The sequence below is a fragment of the Lytechinus variegatus genome, chromosome 10, assembly GCF_018143015.1.
Source record: "Lytechinus variegatus isolate NC3 chromosome 10, Lvar_3.0, whole genome shotgun sequence".
NCBI lineage: Eukaryota > Metazoa > Echinodermata > Echinoidea > Temnopleuroida > Toxopneustidae > Lytechinus > Lytechinus variegatus.
In genome coordinates, this window is record NC_054749.1 from 20,719,838 (window position 1) to 20,746,817 (window position 26,980).

At 35.9% G+C, this 26,980-nt stretch overlaps 1 protein-coding gene across 4 annotated transcripts in view; it reads right to left on the reverse strand.

The window, feature by feature from the left end:
• Positions 1 to 25,320, reverse strand: part of LOC121422533 (CD109 antigen-like) — an 83,537-nt gene extending 58,217 nt beyond the window's left edge. For all 4 annotated transcript variants that reach the window (XM_041617667.1, XM_041617669.1, XM_041617668.1 and 1 more), the window contains exons 1-3: positions 25,224 to 25,320; positions 22,790 to 22,935; positions 4,499 to 4,682 (exon numbers count right to left, since the gene is read on the reverse strand). In XM_041617667.1, coding sequence (XP_041473601.1) covers positions 4,499 to 4,682; positions 22,790 to 22,908 — 303 coding nt within the window. In that variant the 5' untranslated portion in view covers positions 22,909 to 22,935; positions 25,224 to 25,320. The remainder of the gene's footprint in view (positions 1 to 4,498; positions 4,683 to 22,789; positions 22,936 to 25,223) is intronic.
• Between the last annotated feature and the right edge of the window lie 1,660 nt (positions 25,321 to 26,980).

A 26,980-nucleotide genomic window follows, 5' to 3' on the forward strand; every position in this document is an offset into this window, starting at 1 on the left:
TGATCATAATAATCCTAAAACACTTTAAATGATGGGGATGATATCAAATAAAAAATGTATGTAACTGGATAAAGTTGGGGAATTTTTAATGAATCTATTTTGATTGGGAGCCTGACCTACATGTATAAAGTGACATTTTTTTTTATAAAACCATTGAAGTGTACAATGGGCTGAAACTTTCAAGAACATATCTTTTAATAGCTAATCTGTAGATTTATAATCACCCAATCATAAATATATACAATTTTAAAGCAATACAAAAACATTACAAGGACAAGAAAGATGTCTAAATCAATAATTCAATTCACCCCTTCCCCTTTTTTTACACAACATCAACCACTGAAAAGATTTGACTGCCACTTTATACCTTTACACTATTTGATTATACTAGGCCTTTATGATAAAATCATATTATGAGTGAAGTTCAAAATATTGATTTTTTTTACCAAAGCTACAGTATGCAGAGCTTTGTTACCAACACACAGAAATACATGTATCTGATCTAACTGCTAATCTGTAATTAAAATGCATGTAAGGGTGCGTTTATTCGACACTTTTTTACCCTAGAATCATGATTAGAATCATGATTCAAATCACGATTCTGCAGAATCACGATTGCGTTTAGTCGAAAGTGGAAATAAACGTCTTTCAAATCACAAACATGAAACACGGAAAAAGGGGCGTTTGGAAAGACGTTTCTGTAGAATCACGAACGAAAAGGGTCGTATAAACGATATCGTGATTTGAATCATGATTCTATGACGTCATTGTGTCGTGCTTCTTCCGGGTTCGACTCAAAGGCGCGCGCTGTGTTTCGTGCAGGTTAATTTTCGTGTAGCAGATTGCCAGTGTACTAGTACCGGTATATGCCAATTGTCATGTGCATTTAGGAATTATCATTCTAGGTATTGTACCCCGGGGTTGTACTTTAGCGTCATTATATTTCACTCAGGGTGACCAGATTTCACAAAATGAAATACGGGACAATTGACAAACGAAGATCAACAAAGAAGCCCACACAAAGTGTGGGCTTCTGAGAATCCATAGTATAATTATAAGACTTTTGAAAAAAATATAAAGAATTAGAAGGGAAGGTGAACGAAAGAATGAAGGAGAGAAAGAAAAGAGATGATTGGGAAGGAAAGAAAATAAAGGAAAACAGAAAAAATAACAGAAAGTTAGAATAAAAGGATGAAAGAAATAATAAGAGATAAAAAAAGGTTTCCGTCATTCTTTGAAATGAATATAGAAAGAAAGGAAGGAAGGGAAGATTAATAAATGTCTCGCAAAATAAAGGAGATAATTAAAGGGGGAAAGGTGAGAAAAAGAAGGAGGAAAGAAAGAAATGAAGGAAATAAACATGTTTCCTTCATTCTTTGAAAGAAAGAAACAAAAGAAAGAAAATAAAAATAAGGGAAAAGAATAAGAAGGGAAAAATGAAGAAAGGAATAAAGAATGGAAGGGAAGAATGAAGGGGAAGAGAACGAAAAAATAGAAAATAATGGAAGGAGAGAAAGAACGAAAAGAAACAGGAGACGAAGAGAGAAGGAAGCCAAGGTAATTATAAGGAAAGAAAGAATGAAGGAAATAAAAAAGTATATTGGATAAAGAAGGAAAGAAAGAAAAATGAACAGAGAGAGAGAGAGAGAAAAGAAAATGTCGAGGAAAGAAAGATAGGAAATAAAGATAGATGGAACAAAAAAGGGCAAGCAGAAAGGATAGGGTATATATAAAATAAAGAAAAGGGAAAAGTTCAAACTTCAAGTAAACAAAAAATCCAATCATCTAATAAAAATCATAACTTTATTTGGTGTTTTTTAAATGTATTTTTAAAATTTTAAACATAAAATGTTTTAGAAATGAATAAAATTTCAAAGTGAAACATATTGTCAAACTTAAAAATTAGATGAAACATCGCGGCATCGTGCACACCAAGACTCAAAACGAAAGCTGAAACAACTATGAAAAGTCAATAACATTTTCCTCCGATTACATCTCCAAATCATTAAACTGAGAATCCATAGTATAATTATAAGAATTTCCAGCCGATTTTGTGATTATTTTGGTGGAAAAACTGTTTATCATGTGAGGTGTTTGCACCATTGAGAATTTGCTTCGATCCTCCATGCCTAGCTAGTAGCCTGCCACACACAGGCAGGAGGCCAGTTCGTTTGCAATGTATTAGCAAGAAATCATCGCAGAACTTGCAAAAGTTTACAGTTATCGATTTAATTGTTGTCCCTGCTTCGTCAGCTGTTGGTTATTTAATGAAAATTCGTCACTTTTAAATGTATTAACTACATTTTGTTCAATATTCTGAAATACGGGACAATCCCGGGAAATACGGGACGTCTGGTCACCCTGATTTCACTGTTTTCATCAATCATGTCTTCAAGTTCCAAAGGCACAAATTGGACTGACGACGAACTCAGGGCTCTGCTTGTGCTTTGGGCTCAGCCTGAAGCACAAGCATCCCTTACCGGGATTCACAGAAATATAAGACGATCTACGAGTCCCTTTCAGCGGCGCTTGCGAGGGAGGGATTTCAACGGAGATGTGGCACCGCCTGTCGAGACAAAATTAACAGAATTCGTGCCCAGTACTACGGCTACCGAACACCATTTTTGATGAACCGACAAGATTGAATACAAGTAAACAAAAACAATACGAGGTACAATACACGGAATTCTGGAAGTAAAAGATTTATTTTTCGGAAGCCGAGTTGCACTTGCACAAACGATCGCGCGTTAGCTCCGGTGGCAGCAAAAATCTAGCAGCCGACGTGAAGTTAGAAACACGCGCGAAAATGTTGACCTATACTTCCTGGGTCAAACTGCGCACTGTGATGCGCACTGGATCGGCCCGAATTCAGGGAGAAACAGCGTTAGAAAGATGGTCGTATAAACGCTGATTCTGTCGGATCGTGATTCATGTTGCTGTTTTGAATCATGATTCAAATCGTGATTCCAATCATGATTCTGGGTTGAGGTCGCATAAACGCAGCCTAAAATGAACACTATTGATCAAAACAATCACATTCAATTTCCTTCCAAACCATAAATTTTCATGTGTTTGTTTCCAGTGGTTTCACCAAGGAGGTTGGTAGCACCACTCCCCATGTAAACAGTACAAGTCTGTGCCAGCCTCCCAGGAGGGCCACTTCCTTTGATGAGTGGATACCATGCGTGAGCATGGGGTTTCAAAAAGCAACCTAAACAAGTATTTTCCATGTCCTGAAAATGCACCCCTTAACAAGTATTTGGAGTGTGAAATCTTAACCTTTAACAAGTATTAGAAACAAAACAGTACCCGTAACAAGTACTATTCTCTTAGTTTGACCCCCTAAACACATAGATCTTTACAGCAATAGTTTAACAGCCCCAGCATTTGCAGCAATATTTTTTCTACTATGAGTATGGACATTTGAGTTATAATACCAGAGAAGCACACAGACAAAACGGTTAATGTATGTCAGCGTTAAAGTTATAAGGCCGCTAGGACTGTGTACGTACCACCCCATCTCACACAGGACCCTTAACACGTAGTGTTGATGCAAAAAAGTTCATCCTTTAAATTATGAAGTGTTATAATCTGTTATACCGACCGCAAACACGTAGCTTTCCTAGCAAAATAGATACCCTTTTTTCATTATTTTAGTTTTGGTCGCACATGGTATCCATGGTATCCGCCCCCCCCCCCCCGGCAATACCAGTAGTTGGTTCAGTAAAAATATTGTATAATGTATGTAAAATATGTATGTATAATGAATCATAGCAGCAGTGCTGACTTTGAATGAAAACAATTACTAATATGAATTAATTATTCACAAGAACACCAGTCATATGATAATACTAAATGACCTCTGACCTTGATCATGTGACTTGAAACTATTGCAAAATGATCAATGATACTTGATAACCACTATGTCCAAGTTTGATGAACTAGATCCATTAACTTTCAAATTTATGTTATTGTGACATTTCCATAATAACCCCAACATGGTCAAAGATCATTGACACTAAATTTTTTCTACTACATGTACATGTATGTGTATGGACATTTGAGTTACCGTATAATACCAGAGAAGCATACAGACAAAACGGATAACGTACCTCAGTGGTAAAGTTATAAGACCTTTGACCTTAATCATGTGACCTGAAATGCATGCATATAAATCAGTAATACTTGATTACTCCTATTTTCCTTTCAAGACTGAATCATGGACCTACTACTATGCATGCTATATTAAAAAGGAGTAGTCATAAACACAATTTGCATTATACATACGTAGGAATCTGAACAAATTTCATATTTTTTCAATAAAATACCAAACAATTTTAGAGTGAATGTGATGTCAGTGGTCACCAAAATTTGCATTCTGCCATGTCATGTATCTACCATTTTTTAAAATGAAATTTTCAGCATTATATTTCTCTTTCTTCATTTTAGGCATCTAAACTTAAGTTCAGGACTTGAAGTCAAGATAAATTCAGCATACCTGTAAGGTGATTTGGGTTGTTCCAGTTTGCAGCATGTCAGTGGAGGAGACTTCTGCAATTCCATTACGGAGGATTGATGTCTGTAAGTTTACTGGAAGGTTCCCTTCAGTCTCAAAGATTGATACAGAGACAACCAGAGGCATACCAGGTCGGATCGTGTTAGCCGCAAGTATGATGTACCGTCTGTAACATGGAATTGAACATGGAATTGTATCTTCATAGTTTATTACTAAACTTTATGTTCACACTTGCCTGAATAGCAAAAAAACAACAACTTATATAAGATAATCCAAGCCTAATTATTCCTTCTCAATCCTCCCAGAACCAATCTAGAGATTTGCTTGCAAAAAAAAAACATGCAATGAGACATACACCTTTGTATATATGTACATGTAGAAAGGAATGGGTGTTCAGCATTGTCAACGAATATGAATTTGAATAAAAGTTCACTTTCCACTGCAAATAATGCAGTTACTTTTTGGAATTCCTGTGAATATTAATTTTTTTAAAGTACAGTTCTACAACAGTACTAAAGCCCCTTTTACACCTTCACGGATGCAACACGGATCATCACGGATCTCAGTCTGTGATGATCCGGGGTGCCAAATTTGTATTTTCCTAGCATTCCCGGAGTGAGTACGGAGTTAACTGGTTATTAACACGGATATGTACGGAAAAGTACGGAGTCTACAAGGATAGGCAAGGTAGCAATAGGGATCCTGTTTGATATGCTCCCGGAGCCAACACGGAATACCCGGATGATCACGGATGTTACAGGGTCTTTACACGGACCTTACCACTTCTTGTCGCCGGCATCTTGCTAGAATGAAGTTACGTCCTTTTTTGCCCCCATCTGGAGCATGCTCGTGCTTGGTTATGAATACGGACTATTGTTCATGTACGCAAACAATACAAACATTTGACCCCGGATAAAGCCGGTATCAACAAGGATCACCCGGTTCTTACAAGGAGACTCCCGGATGCATTCGGTAGCTACACGGATGTACAAGGAGGCTACAAGGATGAACACGGATGATTATCAGTCCGTGTACTCCGGGATGAAAAATTGAACATGTTCATTTTTTCTCCCGGACATGCCGGTACATCAAGGATGGCGCCGGATGAGTAGCCGGAGTGTACACGGTAGTAACGGACTGTACACGGATGACCCCGGATTGACAATCCGGGATGATCCGTGTTGCTTCCGTGAAGGTGTAAAAGGGGCTTTAGGATCACTCCACTCCACTTTCCCCAGTAACACCAGATATTTTTTTTTGTAAATCAACAGGTGTGAAAATATATTTTTTCAATCAATCAATGAGATATCAACATGCATCTACAAAATAGCACATTATTATGATGGAGCTATTAACACAAATAGCTTCATGTTGTTATATTCAATAACTTTTGCAAAGTGTAATTTTCAGGATTTTAATTTCATTTTTTTTATAGGTTTATTTATATTTGTAGTATGTTTTTACAAGAGTAATGTTTCTGAGCTAGTGCAATGGTTGTCTTTGGAAAGTGGAAAGTGCATGTGCACTCTACGAATCATATTATTTTTATGTCTGAATTATAGATTTTCTATGATGAATCAATGAAGCCAGCCTATACATGTAGACAGCGTGCGACACTGGCATCGGTCCGACAGTCCCAGACCAGTAAAACTTGCTGTTGGTCCAGTAGTTTTTCATAAATAGCCAGATTTACTGGTCCGACATGACCAGTAAAAAATATTTCAAACTGATACAAATGATACATTGTATTTTCTCCTCTTTATAGTACATGTAAATCATAAAAGTGGCTCTGGCTTCTTCAAAAATGGCTCTTGATCCAAAATTGAGAAATGGCTCTCATGAATTATGTTGTGGTGGGCAATAAAAGCAATTAAAGTCAGCAAAAGAAACTCAAGTATCTTCTTATATTTTTCTTTATTTGGGGGACTAGTATATTTTAGGCTTGGACCAGTAAGAAATTGAAAATTTGGGATCTACTGGTCCGACATGAACAGGTTGGGCCATTAGAAAAGAAGGATTAGTGTGGAGCCCTGGACTATAGATATGATTTGTCCCATGGGTTCACTCATCTTCCTGGTTCCAAGTAGGTAAATATACTCAATTTGCCTGTCATATTGACTAACAGCTGTTTGGTGAAAAGATCTGAATAATAATGCAAGGAAGCTAAATTAAGAAATGTCACGTACCATGTACCTTACATATAGTCCAAACAAAAACATAGACAGCTATTTGCGTATATAATTTAAAGGGGAAGTTCATCCTGACAAAGAAATTGCCGAAGGTTTCAGAAAAATCCATCAAAGAATTAAAGTTATTAGAATTTTTATTACCAGTATATGATTTGTGACATCAAATGCGAGCAGCATTCCTTCATAGCGAATGGTAAAAAAATCAATGAAATGTCATTTTCTCAGAAAATTGAAAATAGTTTTTACTGCATACCTTTTATATATCAATAGTCTTATCATTTCAAACCCAATCATGATAAGAAAACAGAAATAAGTCAACAGGAACTTGTTTATGACGTCTCCATAACTTAAAATTCTAATAACTTTCTTAATCTGTAAACAGATTTTATTCAAACCTTCGCCAATATTTTTATTAAAAAAATTCTGCTATTTTCACAACAAACTTTTCTTCAGGGTGAACTTCTCCTTTAATCCCATATCATTCTGATTTCAGGGGAGAATAGTGACCAAAGGAAGATTCTGCTCAAATGTAAGTGCTACATGTACCTTTGGACTTTACTACATGTATACTTTACGTGTATGATTTGCAAAATTGTAAGGTTTCATCTCCTCAATTATTTTTTCAAAATGCTCAACTTCAATGAGTAGATCCCTGTAACCTTCTTTGGCTTCCGAAATGTCTTGAAAAGCCTTGGCTCTCTCCCAAAGTCATGCGTAATGCCTTTTCCTTGAAAGTTACATGTACATGTATGTGACATTATATACCATCCATCACAGTTCAGATGATCTGTTTGTACCACAAACAGAGCTCAAAATTAAAACAGGAAAACAGCTCATATTATAACAGGAAAGTGCCATTTGAAGGAGGAATACGGTATATATAAAGAGGAATCATGTAGGCTCAATGATATCAAATTTCAAATTGAAACATGATTGTTGCTGATCTTTTCATCAATAACGATAGTCATGTTCATCAGGGAAAGCCGCTTGCAGGTCTGCATATAAACCCCTCTCCAAGAAGATGGAAGGTTCCAATTTAAAGTCTGGTATAAAACCTGTGACCTCCCATTAATAAACCTGGTACAACAAGGCCTCACGACTTGGCTATACATATATTCATCGTCAAGTAGGGGTGGGACAAGACTAGTGGCCGATGAAAAGAATTGGTGAGACCGAGATCGAGTGACTTAAGTTGCATTGGCCTTTTGGAACCTGGAGGAGACGTGGCTGCTGAATTATTCATGAGCATGCCGATGCGCCAATCTGCACCACTGGTGTTGATGACTTCATGGGACCAGGAACGTTCGCTTCTATGGTACGGATCATACAGCAAACAGGGTTCATCGATGCGAACGAGACACTCGCTGATTGGCCATTAGCTGAGAGGTAGCAAGTCGGAACAAATGGTTAACATAAAAAATCCAAGTCAGGTTCCTAAAGGCCCTATGACTGGGCTCGCAATCCTCGCATTCAACCGGCCTTTCGTGAATAGTCTTTTTTTTTTCATGTTGGTAGGCATTTGATATGAATATCATAACGGACACATGGCCTTGTTTAAAGGCTAGGCACTCTTCAACGCTTTCCTCATCTACTTTCTTGAACTGGTTTAAGAAACCATTCAATTTTTAAATAGAAGATCGCTTCGCTAGTGTCCTCATCACCATTTTCTCAACTTGTGTCAGGAATACTTGAATACGTGCTCTTGTTACTATGAGAATGGTCTCTGAGGAGTCAAAAAATTTGAAAGCAGTCTTGAAAACCACATCACATGCTGGTTTTCCAAACTCGTGTAGAAGACCACTTAAGATCACTTCCAAGACCGCTTCGAGCACTCCAATGAAAGTTGGTTTCCATAAACCAGCTTAAGATGAGAACGGGGTCATCTGCTAGCTACCATGCCCAGTATGGACCTAGGCCAACTTCATTGCCTGTAAAAACTGGTCTGTTCTCAGGACAATCCACCCAAACAAAAAGTTGATTTGAATAAAAAGAGAAAAATCCAACAAGCATAATACTTAAAATTTCATCAAAATCGGATGTAAAATAACAACGTTATGACATTTCAAAGTTTCGCTTAATTTCACAAAAAGTTTATATACATATGCTGGCTGATATGAAAATGAGGAGACTGATGATGTCATCCACTCACTATTTATTTTGTATCTTATTATATGAAATAGTAAACCTTCTAATTTCTCCTCATTGTCAAGTGACACAACGATTAATTCCTCCCTGAATATGTGGTATTAGCATTGTTTAATACTATATGGTTCAGTCAAGTTGGTTCTTATTGTCAAATCTATGAATAATTAAATATTGTATAATTCAAACAATAAAAAAACAAAAGAAATATTGAGTGAAGGACATCATTGTATCATTTGCATGTCACTGAGTTGTGCATATCACTGTTATAAAGCAAAACTTCAAAATGTCATAACTTTCTTATTTCACATCCTATTTCGATGAAATTTTCAGCGTTAGGCTCGTTTGATTTTTCTCCACTTATTCAGATCAACCTTTTTCTGGGGTGAACTTGACCTTTAATAATCAAAACAGGGGTCGCAGAACCATGAAAAGTCCATGGTAGAACTAAGAGTGGGTTGTAGGAATTTTTTCAGTTAACATGCACAAAAACATTAAAACTTGTGTTTCATAAATGTTCAGCCATCCAACTTTCAATATAATTCATGGGCCCCTGTAAAATACTGCAAAATTGTGGCAATACTGCACTTATTCTGAGACAGATCTATATTTGTATAAAGAGGGGTTCTGGCAAAAAAAAAGGCTTAACAAGCGTCAGTTATGTGCAATAATATTTAAGTTCATGTACTGTACACATCTATGAAAAGGGAAAATGAAATATTTAAATGCTTCTCATTTTATTGTTATGGCAACAGCAATCTGTTCTTCATACTCTTACATTGAACAAACTTGAAATTTGTCTGACAGTTAATATTGATCTTTAATGAGCATTTTCCATTTGATGCATTCTGAAATTGATGTAAGTCTAAATTAGAAACAGTTGTATTCAGGGCATAAATTAATCGACTGCTGGCCGAGATGCCCTTAAAAAATTCATCAATTCACATCCAAAAAGGCCATGCCCTTTATTCCCTAACTGGCCGACGTGCCTTTTTTCAAAATGAACCTCTTTCTGATCTTTATAACTTTCTGTATGTAGCACCCTTTTGGTGCTACATATATTATATGTAGTGAAAAGGATAAAACCCTTGTAACATCCCCCCCCCCCTTTTGTAGGCATGGTAGGGATATTGAACGAGATGGTCAGAGTGAGAGAGGAGAGAGTGAGATGACTTGCATGACCTTTTGTACATACTGGGAGAGAGTGAGCGAAAGAGAGAGCCAATGGTCAGTTCTTGGTAGCATGAGTAAGGGTCAGGTGGTCCTTATTCCCAGAAAATAATGACGTGAATGTCATGAATGACGTAGAAGTATTTTGGGGAAAAGTTGATGGGCTCTTCCATCTCTGCTACCCTAAAGGGGTCAGCAATTATTGTTTACTGGTTTTTGTGTGTTAAAAGAGATGACTTAGGATCAAAAAGTATTATCAGTCATAAATATACACACCCCTTCCCCAAAATAATGGTATCATCGAAAATACCTTTATATAGAAGTTCTGGAGACATCCTCTTCACAACTTTCGAGATGGAGAGGAAACATCCACCATAAAGTTACTATCATGTAACTTCTCTTTTTTCCTGATTCTCAGGTAAGATCCGAAGTCATCCTTCCATATCTCAGTTTATAAGATTATTTAATAACTGATCTTATAGATTTATTTTTGAATGTTACTTTTCCAAAATTGTCTTTTACACATTTGGCTTATTATCAATCTTCGATTGGATAATATTTTAAAGATTAGATTTACATAACTGATGATAGATATTATTCTATAATCTACTTCTTATTGAATGTTTGAATTTCTTATAATTGTTACTAACCATCTACGATTATTGTTCATGGTAAAGCACTTGTTATTTATGATTGTCTAGCAGCGCGAGCATGGTGCGAGTTTTATAGTTGAGCCTTTTGAACTTTGCGAATTAGAAATTTTAAGCAAGTCGCGAATCCAAAACAACTCAACGGTATTATTCTGGTCAAGCAGATAGGCTGAGTTCCCTATCTTGCCGCGTTAATACCGTGCGGACTCTAATGTATCTGATTAAAGACTTTCCTGAATATCATTGTGCTAAACCATTCTATTTTATTGTTTTGATATTATGTTACTGTAAAACCATTTACTAATCCTAGTTGATATAAAAATATTTGAGATGAAGTTTGATATTTAATATTAGAAGTATTTAATCATGTTTTGATTAAATTGATACACAACTTTTGAGATGGAGAGAGAGCATCTTCCTCCAGACATCACTTTTCAATAATTTCCGTATTTTCCTGATTCTCAGGTCACTGGTCGTCTGACCATGAACAGCTTCTACATTCTATATGTTTCTGCGCTGAGACCCTCAATGTTATAGTTCTCAATGTCATTATGTTAGTCTTATATCAGTAGTTGTTTGACAACTGTTTTAAAGTTATGTCCAGTTAAGTAAATTTTAAGTATACTTTGAACTATATGTTCATACATATACCTGTTCAAGTAACTATGTAACTAGGAGTTACACAATTTGTTATAACTGTAAATATCATGTACATAATGTTAATATAGCTTAGAATTAAAGGAACATATATCCTTTATATAATGAGTATGTTAGTTTATTTTATTGAGTATTAGTATTTACATTAATTAATAGCATAGTGTGAATGTTGTTGATTGATGGTGTTTGATTATGTGATGTGTGATTATTACATAGTAAAATAATTACAATCTAATAGTGTTTTATTTAAGTTCTACCTCTGTAGACGGACAGGGTGGGGATTCTTCGTTTAAAAACCCTTCCGCTGCACTGTTCTGTTATTGTATAAGTAAAAGATCCTCCCCCACCCAAAACGGTCCCGTGCTACAATTGGTAGCAGAGCGAGGTTTATATTTTTGTTGGTAGAAGATAGCATTGATATGTCTTTCCACTTGTTAGGTTTCTGATTTGTATGACCAAAGTGTTAGTATATTCCTTTTGTTTATCTTTTGAATAAATGGTATTAAGGGAGAGAAGGTGTAAGTATAGGTATTATGTGAAAATACCTTTTGGAACAAGTTTTTGACTGAAGTTCATTTTGTTCCATTATATTGTTTGTTTTGAAAATCCTATCTCTACACCATTTAGCTCTGTTGTTTGAGTAAGAAGATATTACATGGATAGGAGGATGCATAAGAGGTTATTTGGAAAATCTTTTGCATTATACTTTTGCAGCATATGTGCGCTCACTTATGGTTCATTCATTATAGGGTCTAGGTTCGAGACTATTCCTGTTCAGATCCTGGTACTATCAATCACTCATCTAAAAAGTTTGATAGAACATTTGTTTTGATTCCACTTCTTGTTATTCACATGATTGTGGCTATGTCGTTGTTAGTTGTAATTCTGTAAGTTAACCCTTTTTTAAATGGAATTAGTAATGGTATGGTCTGGTGAACATTTTTTAGTCTTTTGATTTGGTCTTTGTTTTTGAGAGTTCATATATTGACTCAGGACGCAATTTTATGATGATAATGTGTATTAAATTCTGTGAAGATGGAAGACTCATCTTAGTGAAAAGATTGAAAGTGACCTTCCCTGCATTGCAAATCAAGAGATGTTGCGCATAAGGTCCTCCATCATAAATTATTGTTGTCAATTGGAATGAAACAATTATATCAGAATAGAGGCGAATGGTACGATTCACCTACTGGATATGCACAAATGTCAATTAATTGTTGAGAGTTAAGCTGATGAACTTTTGTTTGTTCCGATCTAGTAAATTCTTCTCCTGAAGTTAAACATTGTCGGTATGAGTGATATACCGAATTGTTTTCCATTCGAGCCATTCAGTAGGGGATATAACTTGTATCGTCTAAAGAATAACCCTTTTGATTGAGGTATTTCATTTGGGATTAGCGAAAATAAGTTTGCTACTGAGAAAATTGGTATAGGGAGTAAGATAGGATGAACAGCAAAGTTGTTGGAAACAGTGATGCATTTTTAAAGATTGAATTAAATAAATTCCAGACTTACCAATACTATTCCAGGTTATAGAGCATGAGGATATAGCATTGAATGCAAATGCAACCTCAAAAAGTTGAAGTAAGATTGAGAAAGTTAGTATAATTGATAAAGTATGAATAGATAATTTTCACCCACCTTAGTGAATCTAGCTCTTAAAATGCAAGTGTGTTTAGGAAAAAGACCTGTCATGATTTGAACAGGCACTGGTATGTACGTGTGTTAGTGTGTTAGTGTGTTTGAGAATGACTGTTCAGTTTTATTTAATCAATATGCATACTTTATTTGAGTTGTAAGTTCTGTTGATAGATTAGGTCACTTGGTAGTATGTTTGTTACATTTACATGTTCATCTAATTTCATTTTAATGTTTTTTATTCTGTTTGGTTAGGAATTCAAATAATGATCTTATCGTTATTAAGTGTTAGTCTGTATAGTTGTCTTAACTTAATATAAGATTTTAAGTTAGGGCATGAGGGTTCTCAGAGTTGAGAGGTAGAAGTCCATCTGCTAGCATCCTGGATGAGACCTGGATCCTGTCAGAGGCCTACCCCATTGAGATACAGTTCCTTGTTTTGAACTCAGGGACAAGTCAAGAAGACACCCTTATACAAGAAAGTTTTCGGTTAGCTGCTGTTAGAGAATGCATCTTTTGAACTTGAACATTGATTATCGTCATGGGTAATACAGAGACGCTATCAATATTGAGATTGGTGAGCTGAAACACTTAGCATACGATGTTATACTTTGTGACTGTAAGGACAGTGGTCCGGAGCCCTAAGACAATTCTTCAAATGCTTCGAGTTGGTCTACACTGCTATGTCAGGACCCTTTGCATGAACTACAGCAACGTTATTCACCGAGTTCATCAGGCAAGATGATACACATAACTTTTCTGCAACAGCTGGATTCTGTGAATCTGTACTCTTCAGTTTGCAAGTGGTCGTCGGTCGGACTTGGCTCCTTCAGTTCTTGAGCAAAATAATATTGAATTATTTTGTTTATCTTTTGTATTTAATTTATGGAATGCTTTGTTTATGTTCTTTTGTGGAAGAACATTTTTTTTAAGTAGGGAAGAGTTGTAGCACCCTTTTGGTGCTACATATATTATATGTAGTGAAAAGGATAAAACCCTTGTAATATCCCCCCCCCCCTTTTGTAGGCATGGTAGGGATATTGAACGAGATGGTCAGAGTGAGAGAGGAGAGAGTGAGATGACTTGCATGACCTTTTGTACATACTGGGAGAGAGTGAGCGAAAGAGAGAGCCAATGGTCAGTTCTTGGTAGCATGAGTAAGGGTCAGGTGGTCCTTATTCCCAGAAAATAATGACGTGAATGTCATGAATGACGTAGAAGTATTTTGGGGAAAAGTTGATGGGCTCTTCCATCTCTGCTACCCTAAAGGGGTCAGCAATTATTGTTTACTGGTTTTTGTTTGTTAAAAGAGATGACTTAGGATCAAAAAGTATTATCAGTCATAAATATACACACCCCTTCCCCAAAATAATGGTATCATCAAAAATACCTTTATATAGAAGTTCTGGAGACATCCTCTTCACAACTTTCGAGATGGAGAGGAAACATCCACCATAAAGTTACTATCATGTAACTTCTCTTTTTTCCTGATTCTCAGGTAAGATCCGAAGTCATCCTTCCATATCTCAGTTTATAAGATTATTTAATAACTGATCTTATAGATTTATTTTTGAATGTTACTTTTCCAAAATTGTCTTTTACACATTTGGCTTATTATCAATCTTCGATTGGATAATATTTTAAAGATTAGATTTACATAACTGATGATAGATATTATTCTATAATCTACTTCTTATTGAATGTTTGAATTTCTTATAATTGTTACTAACTATCTACGATTATTGTTCATGGTAAAGCACTTGTTATTTATGATTGTCTAGCAGCGCGAGCATGGTGCGAGTTTTATAGTTGAGCCTTTTGAACTTTGCGAATTACAAATTTTAAGCAAGTCGCGAATCCAAAACAACTGAACGGTATTATTCTGGTCAAGCGGATAGGCTGAGTTCCCTATCTTGCCGCGTTAATACCGTGCGGACTCTAATGTATCTGATTAAAGACTTTCCTGAATATCATTGTGCTAAACCATTCTATTTTATTGTTTTGATATTATGTTACTGTAAAACCATTTACTAATCCTAGTTGATATAAAAATATTTGAGATGAAGTTTGATATTTAATATTAGAAATATTTAATCATGTTTTGATTAAATTGATACACAACTTTTGAGATGGAGAGAGAGCATCTTCCTCCAGACATCACTTTTCAATAATTTCCGTATTTTCCTGATTCTCAGGTCACTGGTCGTCTGACCATGAACAGCTTCTACATTCTATATATTTCTGCACTGAGACCCTCAATGTTATAGTCCTCAATGTCATTATGTTAGTCTTATATCAGTAGTTGTTTGACAACTGTTTTAAAGTTATGTCCAGTTAAGTAAATTTTAAGTATACTTTGAACTATATGTTCATACATATACCTGTTCAAGTAACTATGTAACTAGGAGTTACACAATTTGTTATAACTGTAAATATCATGTACATAATGTTAATATAGCTTAGAATTAAAGGAACATATATCCTTTATATAATGAGTATGTTAGTTTATTCTATTGAGTATTAGTATTTACATTAATTAATAGCATAGTGTGAATGTTGTTGATTGATGGTGTTTGATTATGTGATGTGTGATTATTACATAGTAAAATAATTACAATCTAATAGTGTTTTATTCAAGTTCTACCTCTGTAGACGGACAGGGTGGGGATTCTTCGTTTAAAAACCCTTCCGCTGCACTGTTCTGTTATTGTATGAGTAAAAGATCCTCCCCCACCCAAATCGGTCCCGTGCTACATGTACAAATACATAAATAGACAACATGCTTATGACAACATGCTCCAATCCTCAAGTACCAAGACAGGCTTCCCCTTAATTCAAAAGCTTCTTGCTTCACATTTTAATCAAGTTTTATTTTGGTCATTCTTGTCTGACTTGGTGGTATTGTAGTCTAATGACTCTTGTTTTTTAATCTGAGGGATGTGTGTTCGATTCCAAGCCATAATTTCCTTCAGCATGATACATGTATCTATCAACATTGTGTTGCACTCAACCCAGGTGAGGTAAATGGGTACCTGGTAGGAATCTATTCCTTTAAATGCAGCACACGTAACAGCTGCTCTGAAAAAATCAAGGGTAATTAGAGCGGGACTTCTGATAAAGTGTTAAGCGCTATATGAGCAAGTACATGTATAATTATCATTACAGTACAGGCATGTTAACTGTACATGAGTATGTTCTTCCCACATAAGTCACATGCAGTACATTAATTTACATGATTAATCAAACACATATTTTCAATCAAATCAAAAAAAAAATTCTGGAAGCATCTTTCTATTCACTGACAGTAAAGTCAGCCTCAAGCTTAGTCATTTGTTGTTACGCACAGCTACCTACATACAGGAAAAGTCTTTTGTATTTGTTATTACACCACTTGACCAAGTATGTCGGGTAAAGGTTAATAATAGAATGCCTTCCTGACTGAAGTGGGTATGGTCACTTCAGGAAGGTTATTCATTAAGGTTTATTTGCAAGTCATTGTATTATTATTTTCATTGCCATCAACTCTATCAACTGCAAAGGTGCACCTTGCAATAAACTGTAATAAACTTTGGAGTTAATAAAGGAATGCAATTTAATGCATTCTAAATGTAAGATTCACTTAATATCCTTTTCTCACAAGTTTTTCTTTAATAACCCAAGCCTATCGTAAATCCTGTACTATCATTAGCCCCAGACAGTAATTTTTCCTTTCCTCACAGGCAAATTTTCTGCCTAACCAGGCTAAGGAAATGCTTATAACAATAACAATAATGGTATATTTACCCAGGGTAGCCACTTCAGTTCCGAAACTGTTCTCCCAGCGGGCCCTGCTATTATTACCCCGGCTAAGCTAGGCTACCTATTCAGGCGCACACAGCTTTTTGAGTAATAACTTCCTGCCGGTAACCATTTACCTCACCTGGGTCGAGTGCAGCACACTGTGGATGAATTCCTTGCTGAAGGAAACTACGCCATGGCTGGGAATTGAACCCACGACCCTCGGTTTCAAAGTCCGGAGACTATATCCACTGGACCACGACGCTCCACTCTTGCTTTTCTCACATTAATTTTAGTAATCCCAGATGAGTGGTAGCCATTCCTGAGCACTTATTTCTGATTGGAAAAAAGTTTGGGCTCCATTGACCCTGGGGCATAAATCAAGCACTAATGTCCTTTGCTTTGCCAAACTACTTTTCTCACAGCAACTCCGGGTTTCTTGAATCTCGAGATTAATCGCGGAGAGGGCCAATCGGGCTAAATCTCGAGATTGAGACAAACTCGGGCTGGTGCTGCACAGCCTTGTGAGAACAGAAAGTGGGCTAGCTAAGCATAACTCTGGACTATAAGGTAGATGGTGCTAACTACGTGTATCTCGCCACTTAGCCCCACCTACATGTATTGTCAGGGATTAAAGGGGAATCCAACCTTGGTCACAAATGTGTCAGGAAAGGAGAATTATGAGTAAAAAGGAATGGTGAAAGTTTAAAAGATTTCAGACAAATATCAAGAAAGTTAAGGCTGTTTTAATATTGAGATCCCCAAAAATGTGATAATTTCAAATTGGCAACTGGGTATATTAAAACTTACTAAGCAAATTATGACAAGTGGAAGGGACAAATTTCCCACAGAACATGTTCTTTATTAAAGGACAAGTCCACCCCAAAAAAAATGTTTATTTGAATAAAAATAAAACAAACATAACACCGAAAATTGGATGTAAAATAAGATAGTTCTACTAATGATATTTTAAAATTTCACTTGATTTCACAGAACAGTTATGCGAAAAACTGACATTTTAGCCATTTCATGTATTGGAGTACCCTAAATGGAAGAGAAGTCATTGCCTTAAAGGGATGGTCCTGGCTGAAAATATTTATATCTTAATACATCGAGTAGAATTCACTGAGCAAAATGCCGAAAATTTCATCAAAATCGGATAACAAATAATAAAGTTATTGAAGTTTAAAGTTTAGCAATATTTTGCAAAAAACAGTCATCATGAATATTCATTAGGTGGGCTGGTGATGTCACATCTCCACTTTCTGTTTTCTTATGTTATTACATAAAATCATATATTTTTTCCATTAATTCATACTTGTGTGAATAATATGTCTCACTTATAATGAAATAAGTTGCAGCAATAAATATCTAATGCACTAAATCAGTTGTCAATCCAATTTTTCTGGTTCTTGGAGGAAAAAAATTTAATAAACCTAATTTCATATAAATAAAATACAAATGAACAAGTGGGGATGTGACATCATCAGCCCACATAATGAATATTCATGATGATTGTTTTCACAAAATATTGCTAAACTTTAGAAGTCAATAACTTCGTTATTTGTTATCCAATTTCTATGAAATTTTCAGCATTTTGCTCAGTGAATTCTACTCTATTTATTAAGCTATAAATACTTTCAGCCCAGACCATTCTTTTAATACATCACTAAATACATCATGATCACCATTGTAGTCAATTTGAAGTTTCCATGGGTAAAGTGATTACCAATTTTTACAGCTTGACTTTCTTATTGGTTGCTCGATTTGGTTACAACTTTCACCTACAGTATTTTCTTTTCTGATTTTTATTTTTCCTCTAAAAGCAACTTTTTGTTTTGGGTTGGATTCCACTTCAAGGAAAATTTTGCCCGTGAGATTCAAAAAGGGTATCAGTGCACCAAGCACCTCCATGTGGCACATTGACCCATAAAGTACGCCACGACAGAGAAGGGCGGATAATAACAAAAGATTCTGTCTTCCTAGGCTTGTTATTGTTCAACCATAACAATAGAAGTCACCCTGGGACGCCTTTTTTCAAACGTTCATAAAGGAGATCACGTGAGGAAAGTTCTGATGAGCAATATTATGTGATTGCACATACATCATGAACTATGTTTTGGCGAGTCAGGGGGGGGGGGGGGTAGATCATGAAAAACTGGCACCCTCCCCTGTCTTATCCCCCATTGCATTTTATGGTCCATGTATGACAAACACTTTTTCACATAACATTTTGCTGAGTAATGTAATAAAACATTAAATCTGTTGGGTTTTCAATTAATCCTCATGCATATAATGTCTGTGTATCTTTTTCTTTTAACCGATAACTCGCATTACATGATTTGCCCTTTAGAACTAGATAGCAAACACAATACTTGGAATCAGTGTCTATAAATTCCAGGAAGACCGACAAAAAAGGATGAGCCATAATTGACAGATTGCTCATTCACACAACACTGTTTGAACTTTGCTCAGAAACACACTGCATTATAGACATGTACAGTACATCAATAGGCCTCTTTTTCTGACCGCTGCACTAGAGTCCAAAATCCATGGATTTACGACTTTGGTAAACCAAATGTGACAATCTCTTAAGCCCACACATATCAGAATTATTGATTTGCAAACTCAGAATCACAGCTTTGTACGAATAAAATTACAGTGTATTACTGTGTGTGATTCATATTATTAAAGGGGAATGAAACCTTTGGAACAAATAGGCTTGTGTAGAAACAGAAAAATCAAAGAATAAGAATAAAGAAAGTTTGAGAAAAATCGGACAAATAATGAGAAAGTTATGAGCATTTGAATATTGCAATCACTAATGCTATGGAGATCCTCCCATTGGCAATGCGACAAGGATGTGTGATGTCACTGATGAACAACTTTCCCTTTGGTGGACTATAAAATACCCTCAAAATGTCTCTTTTTGCTTTTTCTTACGATGATACAAACTCTTTATCCATTATGTATTCTTAAAAAATATGTATTACATGCCCTCATGTAGAAAGAACACATGATCTATGGATAGATGTGATAAAAGAGGCAATTCAAGTGAAATATATACTAAAGTAATGGGGAGAGTTGTTCATCAGTGACATCACACATCTTTGTCGCATTGCCAATTTGCTATCTCCATAGCATTAGTGATCGCAATATTCAAATGCTCATAACTTTCTCATTATTTGTCCGATTTTTCTCAAACTTTTGTTGATCTGTTTCTTTGATTTTTCTGTTTTCACACAAGCTATCTTGTTCCAATGGTTTCATTCTCCTTTAAACTAAAGTCTGGATGGAACATTAATTAAGGTTTTCTGGTTCCTCAATTTATAAAAAAGATTGAAAGGTTTGAAACCATGTGTTTCATAAAAATTAGATTACAATATGTATTCAATTTGTATGTCATTACAGTTTTTTGAAAATACAGAAATTATTACTAACCATCCCCCCCAATATATATACATATAAAATGAACGATCTACAGTAATGGATCTGTAGCTCATACAATGTGTGATATGAGTATCTACATAGAATACAAAGAGGAAAAAAAAATAATTATCAATTTTCATGCAAGCAGAAAATATTCTAGGAAGGAAATAACAATTCTAACTATTTATCAAACCCTATGTTCACCTTTGTTGATATTAGAGGAGAGAAAATTGAAATGAGTGTATTCACATAAATCATCATCAAAATTTTTACATGTAATAGAAAAATAAAAAAGGAAAAAAACTCATAAAAACTAGCCGTAGTGTAATGAGCCTGACATGGAAAAATAGGGCAAAATTTAAACCCCTATTTTTGTGATAGATTTTGACACAATATTCAGAAAAAATAGCTTATTTCATTCACTCTATTTTCTTTCCTTCTTTTTTACTTTTTTTCTTGAAGGTGATTTTTTTTTTTTTTTTTGGGGGGGTCCATGTCCCTCCCCACATCTGTACAGCAGTGACAACCAGTCTCCCACCCCCTTTAAAAAAATGATGGAGTAAGAACCAAGATTTCAGGAAGAGGAAAGAAAATTGCAGTTTAATAAAACATTACTTCATGCATGAGCTGAGTACTTTACACCCATCCTTAGGTGGCATATGAGCTCAGGGTAGAAAATTACTTTTATCTTTCCGGGGCAATTATGGAATTTAGGGGGCTATTTCTTTCATTTTAAGGGCTAATTTTAAGGGGTAACTGTAACAAGCAATTATGCATTAAAAGCAAATATGCCGTAGTTTATCAATTGATTTTCCTAATATTAATAGTCTATAATGTTGTTTGTGATAGATATTGGGGTGACTGTAGAAAGAATGGTCGCCCCAGGGCATGCATTTTGGGGGAATTTTAGGGACGATTTGGGATGTCATGAGGGCAAAAATCACCCGTCGCCCTCATGCATTTCCTGCGCTAGGGATGTGTACAAATTTTAGCACAAGAATAGATCACCAAGCACGGGTAAAGTTAACTAACGAGCAGCTTTACAAAATGGCCTCAGTACTTCTGTGAGAAACATTATAGGCCCAAAGCCCTTATAAAAACAAGTGATTTTCACTCTTTGGTCTGTATTCAACTATCCAAGGTTTGTCAAAATAATGTGTACATTACATTGTATATTGAGAGAGAGCCTCGTGCTGAATCTCTCTTCTACTAATTTGACAGTATTAATGAGCCAACTTTTAAATTGATTAAACATGAACAGTTGGCTCATTATTAAATGCTGTAACAAGCATGAACTCAGTCCCCTGTGACAGACATTATCACACTGTCTCAAAGTACAATGCTAAAATGAGTAAAGATGTGCAAAAAATTTAAATTGAGGATAAAGTACTTTATTCCACATCATTTTGTTAGGATTATAGCCACATAATGATTTGAAAAATCCAGCACATTTGCTCATCAGCACTGCCTCCCCCCAATGATTTTTTCAATTGTTGAAAAACGGGGAAAAGAAAAAAATAAGGAAAAGGAGGAACAAAAGAAAAGGAAGAAAAGTATCAAAATGAGAAGTATGGGTCATTTAACTACCGGTATACATCTTGCAATGCACAGTAGCCGACAGGCACATGATCCAGCTTACACTTCGTAACTCCGAAGGTTCGTAATTCCGAAGCACATAAATTGCCTACACCTCGATGTTCGTTAATCCAAAAACGTAAAAGGGTTCATTAATCTGAACATTTGTGGCGTTATTCCGAAGGTTCGTTATTCCAAAGGTTCGATAATGCGATAACAAAATAAGGTTCGATGTTCCGAAGGTTCATTAATCCGAAAACGAAATAAGGTTCATTGTTCCAAAGGTTCTTTAGTCCGAAAAAGGAAATAAGGTTCGTTAATCATTTCGTTTTCGGACTAACGAACCTTCGGAATTACGAACCTCATTTCGTTTTCAGATTAACGAATCTTTGGAATTACCAACCTCACTTCTTTTTGGACTAACGAACCTTCGGAATTATCAACCTCAATTCATTTTCGGACTAACGAAGCTTCGGAATTACGAATGTATGCGCATGATCAATTGGAAAAAATGAATTTTTGGAGTATTTCTATTTCAGATAATATTTCAAACAAGAAAACAAGGATATTCATTCTTTGTTTCATTAAGGCATGGTCACACCGGCCGAGCGTTCTTGGAGCGGTCGCGGAGCGGAGAGAAAAAAAACATCACCGCTCGCTACCGTTTACCATTTTCGATTTCGATTGTTGTTTTTTTGTTTTCGATTGTTTTTTTGTTTTTGATTTTTTCCCCAATTTTGAGAGCGAAATTGGACCATCTTTCCCTACCACTCCACGACCGCTCCAACAACACTCGGCCGGTGTGACCATGCCTTAACTCAGGACTGCAATTTCAAAGAGGAAATAAAACTAAAGTGTCATGTTTACATTAATGTTGTTGTGTCAAAATACGCTAGCTCACTGTCCCTCGCATACTGTAGGGAACTGCAGTCTGCCATTCCAATCCACATTGATAATGATATTGGGAAGGATGAATTGTATCCATACTCTCCAATAGTCCAATCCCAAAACTCAGGTCCTAAATGTACGAACTGTTACAAACTTACCCAGGGTATACCGGAGCAGGAGTTGACATCGGAGGTGGTGGCCTTGGCTGAGCTTTGATCCCTGCGATCATTCCATAAAGGAGCAGCAGGACCACTGAACCCTGCTGCATCATTATCATCTTTTTCTCCACACCGCACACTTTTATCTATAGTATATAGATATTCAAGAAAAGATATGAATTATAGACATTAATCTAGATAATAAAGCACAGCCAATCCAAACTAGGTTTATAGTTTGACAAAATTGATTTAGATCTAGATGCACAATTAGCAAATTATTTTTCTAATATCAACGAATTCTCTATATCAATTATATCTGATATTTTCCAGAAAACCCTGAAATTAAAGTTTGTTTATGACAGTAGTGTGACGTTTAATAAAAAGTTCAACTTATTACCAAGCAAAGCGCCACAACTTGCAAGCAGCACCTATCTTCATCATGCAGAGGTGAACTGGGAGCTGGAGGCTAGCTCGCCAGTGACAAATTATTAAACTGCGTGTTTTCACTTTGCTCTTCGCGTGTAACGCTGGCGAAGAACAACAGGAAACAAGATGGCGGCGTAAACATCGGGCAAGTCTCTTCTGTCTTTTCACAATATTTTTCTCATTTTTTAAATTAATTCTTTTTCAAAAATAACGAGAGCGTAGAAATTTTGGAAATGAAGTTTTATCCCTGTACATGATTTAGGGCTTGATCTTTTAGAAGTAGAAATCTCGGGGGTGCAGAGATGCCAACTTAAAAGACCAGCTATGCGTGAGATTTTCTGTGAATCTGAGTGAGATCACAAACATTGTGTACAATGTATATGGGAATAGGCTGTGATAGTTGCATGAGACAGAGAATTGAGGGGATGAACAAGAGTCCAAATTGCTTGAGTCTCACGCATAATGCGTGAGACTTGGTAGCTCTGGGGGTGAAAGTTTCAGGTATTGGCATCCTTTGTGTAGGTGAATGAGAAGGAAGGCCTGGCTTCATTGAGAGTAAGCCTACGTTATTTTACTCTCTAGCACTTGTTTACTGCTACCACCCTGCCTGTGGGGAATCTAGAGGTAGGACTATGGTATGCCAATGTTGTACAGAGCACACATTTTAAAAAATCATTAAAATATCACTTTTGTGACCAAAATTACTAATTTCCATACAGTTGCAATTTATTTTTCATTAGTAACTTGGGAATAATTTTTTCATTCACCAGAGCGCTCAAAAACTTGAATTTTGGGCATATATTTGTGTACGCCCTCTATTGGTGGAAAGTAATATGGCAAGAAAATTTTCATTTCTTGATCTCTATTTTTAATTAAGAAAAAAATGATTTAAAGAATCAAATTTAAATAAGAGCCAAGTTGTATGAATAATAGGTGTAATGGAAACTGTCAGTGTAAAAAAATCAAGCATTTGCCCCAAAGAAAAAGAGAAAATAAGCCAAACATTGCCACCCTTATTTTGTCACACATGGAGATATAACTGAGAACAAGGTTATATTATAACCTTGTTCATTGAATGAGTGCTCTGTAGAAGCCTTCTGGCTAATCAGTCAGTCAGTTGGAGAGTGGAGTATTAACCAATTCAATGATAATGCTGACTTATCTAACAATAAATAAATGCCATCAATTATCTTTTCATAGGGCCAAGACTGTACTTCACTTTCTGGTGGAAAGTCGAAGTCGAACTAAGTCTTACCCCAAATTCCAAAGCTCAGACTCGAATCACTTGTTCACTGCTACCACCCTGCCTGTGGGGAATCTTCAGGTAGGACTATGGTATGCCAATGTTGTACAAAGCACACACTTTAAAAAATCATTAAAATATCACTTTTGTGACCAAAATTACTAATTTCCATACAGTTGCAATTTATTTTACATTAGTAACTTGGGAATAATTTTTGTATTCACCAGAGCGCTCAAAAACTTGAATTTTGGGCATATTTTTGTGTACGCCCTCTATTGGTGGAAAGTAATATGGCAAGAAATTTTTCATTTTTTAATCTTTATTTTTAATTAAGAAAAAAATTATTCAAAGTGTCAAATTTAAATAAGAGCCAAGTTGTATGAATAATAGGTGTAATGGAAACTGTCAGTGTAAAAAAATCAGCCATTTGCCCCAAACAAAAAGAGAAAATAAGCCAAACATTGCCACCCTTATTTTGCCACACATGGAGATATAACTGAGAACAAGGTTATATTATAACCTTGTTCATTGAATGAGTGACTCGAATCACCGGGCAGGGTGCTTGCAGTTGCAGTGCTCCGGAGCGCTCCGGTGTTTACAACCACAGTGTCCGTACCGGGCCGGGAGTTTCTTAAACTAAGCAAAGAATTATCCCGGAAGGCCAGATAATATTACTTTCATAATTTTCATCAACCACGAAAATGAAGCTGCATATAAAAGGCAATTAAGCTAAATCATAAATAAGATGGAAAAAAGTTAACTTACAATCAGAAGAGATTTCTGCGGAAAAATGTATCTGCGGAGTAGGCCTACCGTAAGTGGTCGGATATTTCTGAGTCTTCAGCGACGCGACTGGTATGTTGACAACATTGCATTTGAAGAAGGGCCGTACGTACGTACGGTACCAGTACGAGATCTACTAGAGCATAATGGGGGCGCTGAGCCAGTACCTTACCCGTTACGGTAATGAGCTCCTTCTTCTATCATGGAGTTTGTTGACGTAGTATTCCGGGTATAAATCACTCCGATAAATCCGAAAGTGGGGGGGGGGGGCACTCATTTTGCGTACTCCGGTAAATACCGCAAATAATTTCACTGACAAAAAAAAATAATGTAGGGTAATTACTCACTTTACCCACAAATACAACAATCTTAGATCACCCACAAATGTATGACTTTACTCATAAAAATAATGTAATATATTTTAAGGGATAATTTTGACGAATGTGTTTTAAACTAGAACCTCACTAGCGGATCCAGGTAGGGGCTAGGGCATGGACCTGGCGGGGGTGCTGAAGCACCCCCAAGATTGGGGTGCTGCGTGTATCATTTCTCATAGGCAGCACCCCCTGGAATTCTGGTTTGTGTGTCATATTAAGAGAAATGTATGGAAAATGGCAACATCTTGTGCTGAAACCCTTTTTGGCTTATCAAATTTCTTGATTGATTGATTGACTGATTGATTGATTTTATTTGGCAAGTCACCATAACATATATACAGTAGCATTAAAACAACAGGCTTGCACAGGATGACCCACGAAAGCTCGAAAGCTTATTTCCAGTGGGGTCTTGAATTAAGATAATAAAATGGTTAAATTATACTTTTTACATATCAAAAATGAAGGAAAAAATCAGAATTTAGTATTACCAATAAATAATATATATAGACAATAAATTAGATATATACAAGTATATCACGAAGAAGAAGAAGAAAAGAAGGAGAAGGAGAAGGAAGAGGAGCAACAGAAGAATAATGGGGACGAGGAGTAGAAGGAGACGGAAGAAACTGATAACGAAGGAAAATAAATAAGGAGAAGAACAATTAACAGCAAAAACGGTGACGACAATAACAACACGAAGAGGAGAATAGCAAGAGATAAAAGAAATAGAAGAAAGAACATATCGAAGCTTCAATCACACTATGTAAAATACATAATAATACCTGGTATAGAGAAGAGAAAAGACCTAGGTCAGTATTCAGGCTTAATCAACCGTATAACATATCATTTGCATCTTCTTTTTGACTCTCAAGTGAAAGATATTCTTTCAATTTCCTCTTAAAATGCAAAAAGTTTCCTATTTCCTTTATATAATTGGGAAGGGAATTCCAATGTTTTATAGCATTGTAATAAAAGGAGTTACCAATACTCCCTATCCTTTCTGGTAAGCAAAAGTTGAAATGGCTGTTTCTTGTATTATAGTTATGTATTTCGGTAACGAGATTAAAGTTTGATCCAATGTAATGGTTCGATCTATTGTGATAGATTTTATGCACGTGGTGCAAAATAAGCTGCTTTGATCTTTTGTTGACTTCAAGAAAACCTGCTCCAGTGAGTTCGGTATAGCCAACATGGGTTCTGGGACCAGAACAGTTAATGAATCTAACAATTTTATTCTGTATAATTTTCAACTTCTTTTTATCGAGTTCGCTTCTACCACTAAACCAAGCAGGGTTAGCATAGTCAAATAAACTCTGAATAAGTGCAAAACAGAGAATACGCCTTGCTTTTTGATCCATACAA